This window comes from Lipotes vexillifer, unplaced genomic scaffold (assembly GCF_000442215.2).
Source record: "Lipotes vexillifer unplaced genomic scaffold, Lipotes_vexillifer_v1.1 scaffold76, whole genome shotgun sequence".
In the NCBI taxonomy this organism is placed as follows: domain Eukaryota; kingdom Metazoa; phylum Chordata; class Mammalia; order Artiodactyla; family Lipotidae; genus Lipotes; species Lipotes vexillifer.
The window spans coordinates 3,707,053-3,719,804 of NW_006773751.1; the positions used below are offsets into that span (position 1 = coordinate 3,707,053).

At 37.1% G+C, this 12,752-nt stretch overlaps 1 protein-coding gene across 1 annotated transcript in view; it reads right to left on the reverse strand.

Annotated features, from left to right (window-relative positions):
* Positions 1–12,752, reverse strand: part of RASAL2 (RAS protein activator like 2) — a 396,824-nt gene that overhangs the window by 182,044 nt on the left and 202,028 nt on the right. The window contains exon 3 of the mRNA XM_007448530.1: positions 569–695. Within this exon, the coding sequence (XP_007448592.1) occupies positions 569–695 (127 nt within the window). The remainder of the gene's footprint in view (positions 1–568; positions 696–12,752) is intronic.

Consider the following 12,752-nt stretch of genomic DNA (forward strand, 5'->3'; position numbering starts at 1 on the left):
TTTGATATTGACATTAATTCCTTTAGTATATAACAACTCAAGTGGGGTTTTCTGATGTATCCCTTCTGTCACCCACTCCAACCACAGTCCTGAATATAATTTACATGGGCCATATAAAATTAGCTCAGCTAAACTAGCCTAATCTGACATTACATTATACAAGACAACACCAGGAGCTGTGTGAACAGGGCACCAACCATTTAATACTAAGTTTCCAACCAAAACTGGCTCCCTAGTGAATCTCAGTGCCTCAATAAGATCACCTAATGTTCTTTCAAAATTTAAAGCCAAGCAGTAAAATCAGAAACAACATATCATCCAGCTTGCTCAGGAGTTTACAGCAACCAACTAGCACTCAGATAAATTTTCTCTCTGTAAAATAACTTTGCTGCCACTTGGTTATAAAGAATAAAACTTTCTAATGATCTCTAATTCTTGGTTAACATACTATATTTTAAAGTACTTACTTAACAGTAAATGAAGGATGTTTTGTTTTATTGTAACACTCAATAACAAGTCCATAAATTACCATATAAAAACTAGGAATTTCTTTCCTTTTACAGCTTACCCAGTTTAGCAGCGCCCTCTGGTGGGTACTCAGGAAACTGACCCTCGGAAGGGACACTGACAGTTCTCCTCAGGCATCGCCCTTTGGTGGAATCTGTCTGCTGCTCCTGTCCTCCCTCCACAGGTATCTAGTAAACCAAAAAAGAGATGAAACTTAATAGTGCCATAACTACCTTCTGATTGAATAACGTTTTTAGTTGATGAAGGTAGGAGTGTGTAATCATCAGGGCAAAACAGAAGAAATGTAGAAATAATGTATGCACAAAGGCTAAAGTTATTACCAACCCTTTTATCAGGAATCTTTTCTTTAAAAAGAAAACTGAAAGATCAGGAAAGGTGAGTATGCAAATTAACTTACATGAAGTATGTACAAATCACATCCAGTTGCATACCTGCTTAGAGAGCTCAGAAAACAAAATACCCACACAAATAAGATTCTTTTACATCAGAAACTGGTTCACAAGTCCCATTCCTGCCCAATTGTCAATAAGGTAAATGGAAATAAAAGTTGACCAGAAAGACTTCACTCCAAAATTCTCTTAAAAGAAGGTTTTGTTAGATAAAAGTAGTAAAATCAACCAAATTTTCTCCAATTTTAAAAGTAAGCACTTAGAGATAGTTAATGAAATACTATACTACCTACACATGTTTTTAGTGTATAGATAGTAATTGATACATAAAATGGCATATTTTATTCCACAAGTGAGATTAGTTTTTGAAATCCTACAAAATACTTTTTCTGGCATAACTTTTTTTTCTGTTTGTACATGTAGAATAAGAACTATGTATGGTACAAAAGATCTCTAATTCCGTTAAATATTTTACAATTTACGCACTGGTTATCACTGTAGAGTAATGGGATGGCTCTAAGTTGCTTTTTTTTTTTTTTTTTTTTTTCCAATTTCGGTAATTCTAAAAGACCAAGTCATCTTACTTTGGGGGTAGAGGGCAAAGACTTCTCACAATGAGATTTTATTAGTAACCTCTATCAGAATTAAGAATAGTATTTGTAACATCTTAAATACTTTGGCAAAATATGTCAGGAATTATGTTACCAAGGCAGTTGCCCGGGAATCATACCTCCTCCCCTCCCTCAAATGGAAACTAACTGCCCTTATCTGAGTTTCATGCTCAATTACAAAAGGAGGAAGCTGCAAACAGAAAAACAAGAACTGGTTAGAGCCAACTAGGCCCAAGATGGCAGAAAACCTGATCTCCAGTGGACCTTGAGCCTCACTGTACATTCACTGTAATGCATTAGCATGCTAAATGACACAACCATGAGCACCATGACAGTTGACAATTGCCATGACAACTGGAAAAGTCCATACAAGGACTGAAAAGGGGTGTTGCCTCAGTTCTGGGTCCAAACCACAGCCTTGTTCTCAGATATCTTATGAATACACCTTCTCTTTACTCAATTCTTTCCCTTTTACCTGGACCCTTCTATATATATATGGTGTCTCAGCCCGAATCAGGTTGAGAAGTTGATTTGCGAACTAAATTCCCACACTCCTCCATTCTTTGGCCAGTTTCATTATTGGCTGTGTGAATCTGAGTGGAAAAAGAACCTCTCCGGTTGAGACCCCTCGGCCTAGGCTAGGACCCTGGTGCAGGTCCAGGCAACCAATTCGGTAACAATTAATCATAGTCTCTAATTCTTATGGCTCCAATACAGGCATTTTTAACAAATTTCAATAATAATGACTAGCATTAAATTCTTAGTATGTGCAAGGCTAAGGAATTTACATGTGTGACGTTATGAGGAAGCCATTATTATTATCCCCTTTTCACAGATGAGGAATAATTTCTCTCTCCAGATGATTACTATGGGCATATCAATTGATCCAGCAAAACTGGAATAGATACGGGCTTAAATGTACATGCTTTCTGCTTTGCCTCAGTAATCCAACTCCTAAGACTGGGGTCAAGGGGATGATACCAAGGGAAGCTTTCTCTGTGCTACTGAGAATTTGAAGAGCAAAATTCTAATGTCTTCATAAGGACTGAAAATTCTCATACTCTTTCCTCATTTCCTCATGACCATAACTACTGTTACTGCTTGCACACTGAGAAACAAAATGGTGGAATTAAGAAAGGTAAAATTCTAAAAAATAAGGGAATATCAAATAATAGCATCAGTAAAGCTAATAAGTCTTCTAAAAGTTCTCTGTAATATAAAACTTTAAGAACAGTAATCTAAGTCATCCACCCCTTTCAGGATGGAAATGATCTCTACATAAATAATTAAAAGAGTAGCACCAAGAGGTTAAATAACTCCCTCCTAGTAAGAAAGGTAAAAATGTATCCTCTACCTGCCTTAGGAGAGAATGGAGGTAAATTTGGAAAAAAAAAAAAAAGTAGTCTGGATCTTTGAACAAACAGATGAACATAAATAAACGTAACTATTTTTGTAATAGTTCCCCCCAAACTCCTATTACCTGAAATAATGAAGGCCTAAGCCATAGAGAAAAGAGGAGCTACTTTTGACATTTTAGGAGGCAATGACCTATAATCTTATCTGTGGAAATTTATAAAGGCCATATCCAGGAAAAAGAAAGAAATGGTTTCTATTATCATTATACTTTGTCTCTATCATATCTAAGAAGAGAATAAATCAAATATATCAAACTTCTTATTTGGGCCTAAACTTCACTCACAATTATATTCTCAAAGTTTCAATGTAGACTCTTCATTTCCCACTGTTGAAACTTATGATGAACAGTTTTATTCACAGTATCACTCTTAAGGTTAAGGGCATTTTATCTCTGACTCAGAATATAAGGGAGAATAGTATTTACTTTTATTCTAAACATGTGTTTCTTAAGAACCATTTGCTTTTACAATACCACTGACTGTTTCTTACATAAATAATTCTTTTAAAGATATTGACCTGCTTCTTAAAAGTTAGTATAATATTTCAAGTATCTTCAAATGAACTAAGCTGGAGTTTACAAATCTTAGTATACAGCCAAAGAAAATCAGTTTTAGAAAAGACAATTTTAGAAAAATGATTCTGTCCATTCTGATTGTCCTAATTTAGTTTACTAGTTCACATTTACTTGTTTACACTAAATTAGTCTAAAAATTGTATATCTTTCAGGTTCAGTAAGGAGAGAAATTTTTCTTTTTCTTTTTTTTTTTTTTAAACCTTTTTGCCTTGTATGATACTTCTTCTGAGCCTTCTTTTTCTTCAGGGAGAATGGTGACCATCACTGTCTTTGGCTGCCTATTGTCCAATGCCTGAAAATAGCAGGTATATATAATTTTTTTTTGAATTTTTGCATTTTATTTTATTTTTTTATACAGCAGTTTCTTATTAGTTATCCATGTTATACATAATAATGTATATATGTCAATCCCAATCTCTCAATTCATCACACCACCACCAACGCCCTGCCACTTTCCCCTCCTGGTGTCCATATGTTTGTTCTCTACATCTGTGTCTCTACTTCTGCCCTGCAAACCGGTTCATCCGTATGACTTTTCTAGCTTCTACATATATGTGTTAATATACAATATTTGTTTTTCTCTTTCTGACTTACTTCACTCTCTATAACAGTCTCTAGATCCATCCACGTCTCTACAAATGACCCAACATCGTTCCTTTTTAAGGCTGAGTAATATTCCACTGTATATATGTACCACATCTTCTTTTTCCATTCGTCTGTCGATGGGCATTTAGGTTGCTTCCATGAACTGCCTATTGTAAATAGTGCTGCAATGAACATTGGGTTGCATGTGTCTTTTTGAATTATGCTTTTCTCTGGATATACGCCCAGTAGGGGGATTGCTGGGTCATATGCTAATTCTATTTTTAGTTTTTTAAGGAACCTCCATACTGTTCTCCATAGTAGCTGTATCAATTTACATTCCCACCAACAGTGCAAGAGGGTTCCCTTTTCTCCACACCCTCTCCAGCATTTGTTGATTGTAGATTTTCTGATGATGCCCATTCTAACTGGTGTGAGGTGATACCTCATTGTAGTTTTGATTTGCATTTCTCTAATAATTAGTGATGTTGAGCAGCTTTTCATGTGCTTCTTGGCCATCTGTATGTCTTCTTTGGAGAAATGTCTATTTAGGTCTTCTGCCCATTTTTGAATTGGGTTGTTTGTTTTTTTAATATTGAGCTGCATGAGCTGTTTATATATTTTGGAGATTCATCCTTTGTCCACTGATTTGTTTGCAAATATTTTCTCCCATTCTGAGGGTTGTCTTTTCGTCTTGTTTGTAGTTTCCTTTGGTTTGCAAAAGCTTTTAAGTTTCACTAGGTCCCATTTGTTTATTTTTATTTCCATTACTCTAGGAGGTGGATCAAAAAAGATCTTGCTGTGATTTATGTCAAAGAGTGTTCTTCCTATGTTTTCCTCTAAGAGTTTTATAGTGTCCACTCTTACATTTAGGTCTCTAACCCATTCTGAGTTTATTTTTGTGTATGGTGTGAGGGAGTGTTCTAATTTCATTCTTTTACATGTAGCTGTTCAATTTTCTTAGCACCACTTAATGAAGAGGCTGTCTTTTCTCCATTGTATATCCTTGCCTCCTTTGTCATAGATTAGTTGACCATAGGTGCATGGGTTTATCTCTGGGCTGTCAATCCTGTTCCATTGATCTGTATTTCTGTTTTTGTGCCAGTACCATATGGTCTTGATTACTGTAGCTTTGTACTATAGTCTGAAGTCAGGGAGTCTGATTCTTCCAGCTCTGTTTTTTTACCTCAAGACTGCTTTGGTTATTCAGGGTCTTCCGTGTCTCCATACAAATTTTAAGATTTTTTGTTCTAGTTCTGTAAAAAATGCCATTGGTAATTTGATTGCATTGAATCTGTAGATTGCTTTGGGTAGTACAGTCATTTTCACAATACTGATTCTTCCAATCCAAGAACATGGTATATCTCTCCATCTGTTTGTAACATCTTTAATTTCTTTCATCAGTGTCTTATAGTTTTCTGCATACAGGTCTTTTGTATCCCTAGATAGGTTTATTCCAGGGATTTTATTCTTTTTGTTGCAGTGGTAAACGGGAGTCTTTCCTTAATATCTCTTTCAGATTTTTCATCATTAGTGTATAGGAATGCAAGAGATTTCTGTGCATTAATTTTGTATCCTGCAACTTTACCAAATTCATTGATTAGCTCTAGTAGTTTTCTGGTGGCATCTTTAGGATTCTCTATGTATAGTATCATGTCATCTGCAAACAGTGACAGTTTTACTTCTTCTTTTCCAATTTGTATTGCTTTTATTTCTTTTTCTTCTCTGATTGCCATGGCTAGGACTTCCAAAACTATGTTAAATAACAGTGGCGAAAGTGGACATCCTTCTCTTGCTCCTGATCTTAGAGCAAATGCTTTCAGTTTTTCACCATTGAGAATGATGTTTGCCGTGGGTTTGTTGTATATGGCCTTTGTTATGTTGAGGTAGGTTTTCTCTATGCCCACTTTCTGGAGAGTTTTTATCACAAATGGGTGTTGAATTCTGTCAAAAGCTTTTTCTGCATCTATTGAGATGATCAAATGGCTTTTATTCTTCAATTTGTTAATATGGTGTATCACATTGATTGATTTGCATATATTGAAGAATCCCTGCATTCCTGGGGTAAACCTCACTTGATCATGGTGTATGATCCTTTTAATGTGTTGTTGCATTCTGTTTGCTAGTATTAGTTGAGGATTTTTGCATCTATATTCATCAGTGATATTGGTCTATAATTTTCTTTCTCTGTAGTCTCTTTGTCTGGTTTTGGTATCAGGGGGATGGTGGCCTCATAGAATGAGTTTGGGAGTGTTCCTTCCTCTGCTTTATTTTGGCAGAGTTTGGGAAGGATAGGTGTTAGCTCTTCTCTAAAAGTTTGTTGGAATTCACCTGTGAAGCCATCTGGTCCTGGGCTTTTGTTTGTTGGAAGATTTTTAATCACAGTTTCAATTTCATTACTTGTGATTGGTCTGTTCATATTTTCTATTTCTTCCTGATTCAGTCTTGGCAGGTTGTGCATTTCCAAGAATTTGTCCATTTCTTCCAGATTGTCCATTTTATTGCATAGAGTTGCTTGTAGTAGTCTCTTGGGATGATCTGTATTTCTGCAGTGCCTGTTGCAACATCTCCTTTTTCGTTTCTAATTTTATTGATTTGCGCCCTCTCCCTCTTTTTCTTGATGAGACTGGCTAATGGTTCATCAATTTTGTTTATCTTCTCAAAGAACCAGCTTTTAGTTTTATTGATCTTTGCTATTGTTTTGTTTCTATTTCATTTATTTCTGATCTTTATGATTTCTTTCCTTCTACTAACTTTGGGTTTTGTTTGTTCTTCTTTCTCTAGTTCCTTTTGGTGTAAGGTTACATTGTTTATTTGAGATTTTTCCTGTTTCTTGAGGTAGGCTTGTATTGCTATAAAATTCCCTCTTAGAACTGCTTTTGCTGCATCCCATAGGTTTTCGATCGTGGTGTTTTCATTATAATTTGTCTCTAGGTATTTTCTGATTTCCTCTTTTATTTCTTCAGTGATATCTTGGTTATTTAGTAACGTATTGTTTAGTCTCCATGTGTTTATGTTCTTTTCCCGGTAACTGATTTTTAATCTCATAGCATTGCGGTCAGAAAAGATGCTTTATATGATTTCAATTTTCTTAAATGTACTGAGGCTTGATTTGTGACCCAAGATGTGATCTATCCTGGAGAATGTTCCGTGAGCACTTGAGAAGAAAGTGTAATCTGCTGTTTTTGTTTCCTTATTAATTTTCCGTTTGGATGATCTGTCCTTTGGTGTAAGTGAGGTGTTAAAGTACCCCACTATTATTGTGTTACTGTCGATTTCCTCTTTTATAGCTGTTTGCATTTGCCTTATGTATTGAGGTGCTCCTATGTTGGGTGCATATATATTTATAATTGTTATATCTTCTTCTTGGATTGATCCCTCCATCATTATGTAGTGTCCTTCCTTGTCTCTTGTAACATTCTTTATTTTAAAGTCTATTTTATCTGATATGAGTATTGCTACTCCAGCTTTCTTTTGATTTCCTTTTGCATGGAATATCTTTTTCCAACCCCTCACTTTCAGTCTGTATGTGTCCCTAGGTCTGAAGTGGGTCTCTTGTAGACAGCATATATATGGGTCTTGTTTTTGTATCCATTCAGCGAGCCTGTGTCTTTTGGTTGGGGCATTTAATCCATTAACTTTTAAGGTAATTATTGATATGTATGTTCCTATTACCATTTTCTTAAATGTTCTGGGTTTGTTTTTGTAGGTCCTTTTCTTCTCTTGTGTTTCTCACTTAGAGAAGTTCCCTTAGCATTTGTTGTAGAGCTGCTTTGGTAGTGCTGAATTCTCTTAGCTTTTGCTTGTCTGTAAAGCTTTTGACTTCTCCATTGAATCTGAATGAAATCCTTGCCAGGTAGAGTAATCTTGGTTGTAGGTTCTTCCTTTTCATCACTTTAAATATATCATGCCACTCCCTTCTGGCTTGTAGAGTTTCTGCTGAGAAATCATCTGTTAACCTTATGGGAGTTCCCTTGTATGTTATTTGTCATTTTTCCCTTGTTGCTTTTAATAATTTTTATTTATCTTTAATTTTTGTCAATTTGATTACTATGTGTCTTGGCGTGTTTCTCCTTGGGTTTATCCTGCCTGCGACTCTCTGCGCTTCCTAGACTTGGGTGGCTATTTCATTTCCCATGTTAGGGAATTTTTTTACTATAATCTCTTGAAATATTTTCTCGGGTCCTTTCTCTCTTCTCCCTTGGGACCCCTATAACGTGAATGTTGTTGCATTTAATGTTGTCCCAGAGGTCTCTTAGGCTGTCTTCATTTCCTTCCATTCTTTTTTCTGTATTCTGTTCCGCGGCAGTGAATTCCACCATTCTGTCTTCCAGGTCACTTATCCGTTCTTCTGCCTCACTTATTCTGGTATTGATTCCTTCTAGCGTATTTTTCATTTCAGTTATTGCATTGTTCATCTCTGTTTGTTTGTTCTTTAATTCTTCTGGGTGTTCGTTCTTTAATTCTTTTAGGTTTTTGTCAAACATTTCTTGCATCTTCTCGGTCTTTGCCTCCATTCTTTTTCCGAGGTCCTGGATCATCTTCACTATCATTTTTCTGAATTCTTTCTCTGGAAGGTTGCCTATCTCCACTTCATTTAGCTGTTTTTCTGAGGTTTTATCTTGTTCCTTCATCTGGTACATAGCCCTCTGCCTTTTCATCTTGTCTATCTTTCTGTGAATGTGGTTTTTGTTCCACAGGCTGCAGGATTGTAGTTCTTCTTGCTTCTGCTGTCTGCCCTCTGGTGGATTAGGCTATATAAGAGGCTTGTGCAAGTTTCATGATGGGAGAGAGTGGTGATGGGCAGAGCTCAGTAAAACTTTAATCTGCTTGTCTGCTGATGCGTGGGGCTGGGTTCCCTCCTTGTTGGTTGTTTGGCCTGAGGCGGCCCAACACTGGAGCCTACCTGGCTTTTTGGTGGGGCTAATGGCGTACTCTGAGAGGGCTCACACCAAGGAGTACTTCCCAGAACTGCTGCCAGTTCCCTTGTCCTCATGGTGAGACACAGCCACCCCCCGCCTCTGTAGAAGACCCTCCACCACTAGCAGGTAGGTCTCATTCAGTCTCCTGTGGGGTCACTGCTCCTTCCCCTGCATCCCGATGTGCACACTACTTTGTGTGTGCCCTCCAAGAGTGGAGTCTCTGTTTCTCCCAGTCCTGTCGAAGTCCTGCTATCAAATCCCACTAGCCTTCAAAGTCTGATTCTCTAGGAATTCCTCCTCCCATTGCCGGACCCCCAGATTGGGAAGCCTGACGTGGGGCTCAGAACCTTCACTCCAGTGGGTGGACTTCCGTGGTACAAGTGTTCTCCAGTTTGTGAGTCACCCACCCAGCAGTTATGTGATTTGATTTTATTGTGATTGCGCCCCTGCTACCGTCTCACTGTGGCTTCTCCTTTGCCTTTGGATGTGGGGTATCTTTTTTGGTGAGTTCCAGGGTCTTCCTGTTGATGATTGTTCAGCAGTTGGTTGTGATTCTGGTGCTCTTGCAAGAGGGAGTGAGCGCATGTCCTTCTACTCCACCATCTTGAACCAATCTCTGGCTGCTATATATATTTTTTTGGTCTAGTCTTATTTTGTTTGCAATGGGAGGGCTAGTCTTGTACCAGTTACTCCATCACAGCTGGTGTCAAAAGCCTCTTATTCTCTCTTATCAAACTACTAATACAGTCTCTTCAGTGGTGATATTCTGCCCCTTAAATCTACCCTTTATATAGTTACCAGAATATTTCTAAAATGCAATTATAATCATTTATGGTACACCTCTGTGAGATTCCTCCAATAACAGATCTTTCTCTCGTACTATACTTATACATGGAATCATAATTAATCATAATTATTCATTTGTGCAACTAATTCCACATAAGTTAACAGCTTAACTTACCAGTCATTCTGAGACTTAAAGGCCTTCAGTTGCTCTCCTTTGCAGTGTTTTTCAAAGAAGTGATGGTATGTTTGTGTGTGCATGTGACAAGGGACTTATCTCTCTGCTTCAACCAGAGCATAATTCAGAGTTTATCTGTTGTACAGGGCTTCTGCATAAGCTTTTCTACAAAAGGCGTTGTTCTACTAAAAGAGTGTTTTGAAACTAATGTCTTACAGAGCAAGTGCAAGTTCCCTGATATAGTATACCAGGTTTTCCACAATCTGGCCATTGTATAAGTAACCAGCTTTAGACTTCACATAGTAGGAACACCAAATTGCTTGCATTTCCCTAACATATTCCTTATGTTGTAGTTCAATTGCCTTTGCTTAGTTTGTTCTCTCAGACTGAAATATTTTCCCTCACTTTCTTTTCTATTCTATACCTGCAAGGTAGACTCCTAACCATCCTAAGGCTTAGGACAGGCATTGCTTCTTCCAGGAAACTTCCTTTCTATCAGTTCCCTAAGGGAGGTTAAGGTACACCTCCCTGAGGCTCCTCCAATAACAGATCTTTCTCTGGCACTATACTTATACATGGATTCATAATTATTCATTTGTGCAACTAATTCCACATAAGTTAACAGCTTAACTTACCAGTCAATCTCCAAACCTTAAAATAGCTCCAACTCACAAATGAATAAATGAATATTTGATGGGTAGAGATGGGGGCCATTTTAGGCAAAGGAAATAACATAACATCAGCCAAGAAGTTGGTACGCATACTATTTTTTTTTCTGTATTTGGAACCAGGAGTAGGCCAATTTAGCTAGAGCCTCTTAAGGGGGAGAAGTGGGAGAACACCAAAATATATTATAACCACATGGGAAGGCTTTAATACCAGGCCATGAATAATTCAGGAAGCACTGGGAAACAATTCAAGTTTTTAGATCAGAGGAATAGTAGTCTTGTAATTGGTCTGTCTCCTTCTTACCTTTCCCTCTTCCAATACATCTTACAGATTAATATTCATAACACATAACTTTGATCCCCTTCCTTTCTTAGGCTTCCTTTGGTAATTGCCCATTGTCAATAGCATCTTAATGACAGAGACTACAGGGCTTTAGAATAAATGGATTTCTTTCTTTTATTCTATCCAGTTTACTTGTGCTATTTATCAAATGCCATTTTAAAATTATTTTTCCTATTCCCACAACTAAATTTGGTACTGGGGAGAGGGGAAAGAACTGTGTCTTATTCTTTGTAATTCCTAACAGTGAATTCACATACAGGGGCACATTATGTATCTGCTGAATAACTTGAAAGTAGTTCTGAATGAAATATGCCATGGGTAGTTTACCCCAGGATAAATAACAATTGATTTTAGCTGTTTGCACAAAGCCTAACTGCTATTTTCATCAATATATCTGAGTGTAAATACTGTTTTCTAAAATCATGAAAAATATTTTAAAATATTTTGAAATTGCATTATTACTACCTTGCTGCCTTTACACTAGCATCAAGCTTTTAAAATTCCAAATACAGAAAGTAGAGTCTGACTGAAGAAAAAAGGAGCCACATTTACCATTCTTAATGCCTTGTTATTGTCAAAAGAAAGGAACTCACAAATTCAGCTTTCTTTTGTATTTTTATACTGGCTGCACCCTGGGGAGTTCATGATTATCTTCTCTACCATTTCCCTCAACTCCTTAATCTCTAGTTTACTTGGTCTTATCTCTTACAAGCAAAATGGAATTCAAATGGCCTCCTATGTCCTCTTTGAACGGGTTGGTGCCAAGCCAGCTGGGGCCTATCCTGGCATCCGGACAGGGAAGTAAATTCATAACACATAAGCAATGTCTATTTGGCACAATTTGCATGAAGCAATTTACTGAATCAGTGAATCATTTCTCAAGGTGATACTCCTGGCACCTCTTTCAGCATTCTGCCCAGATCTACTCTTCTGTTATATTCCCATTTTGGTAATTAGTATACTTAACACTCTTCCCATGTACATTGCCCAAGCAACCTTTTTCCCATTTCTGACAGGAAACATGCAGAGTTAAGGGACAGCATTAAAAGATCCCACACAGTGAATACATGAGTGATACTAGACTAATATAATCCTCCCATATTCCAACACTGCCTGGCTAAGGATTCAGTTTAAACCCTTACAGAACCCTCTTAATTGATCTTATTAATACAGCAATAAACACCCCTGTGATTCGCTGATTAAGGTTTAAAACAGCTTTTTAAGATAATTTTAGCAGGAAATTCCTTAAACTCCTTGTTTCAAGGAATTCTAAGTTGTTCAACGCAAAACTCCAAAGATAAGAGTTATATTCTTCATGATAGTGTGGGTGGAAGGTAAAAAGAGTGACAGCATATTCTGGTCCTTCCACACACACACACACACACACACACAAAAGGATTTCTAAACTTTTCCTATCATGAAATTAACAGAATATTAAATAAAATTCAAGTAGCAGGTATAACAATGCCTTAACATTTTCTTATCCTAGAGATTTAATCCAGTTTCTCCAACTTATAGTGGTAGAACATACCCGTCTCAGGGCATTAAACTGTTTGCGTAAACTTGTCATCCCTTACCTGGTCTATTGCAATAACGTAACTCATCTATTTCCTTCCGATCTCTTTCACTCAATTTTCCACGTGATCAACAGAGTTTTCTAAGAAGCAAATGTGATGATGCCATTGCCCTGTTAAATACCTTCCCATGGTCCAAATCATTTCTAGAATAAAATCCAAATTCCTTAGCATGGCCTTCAAG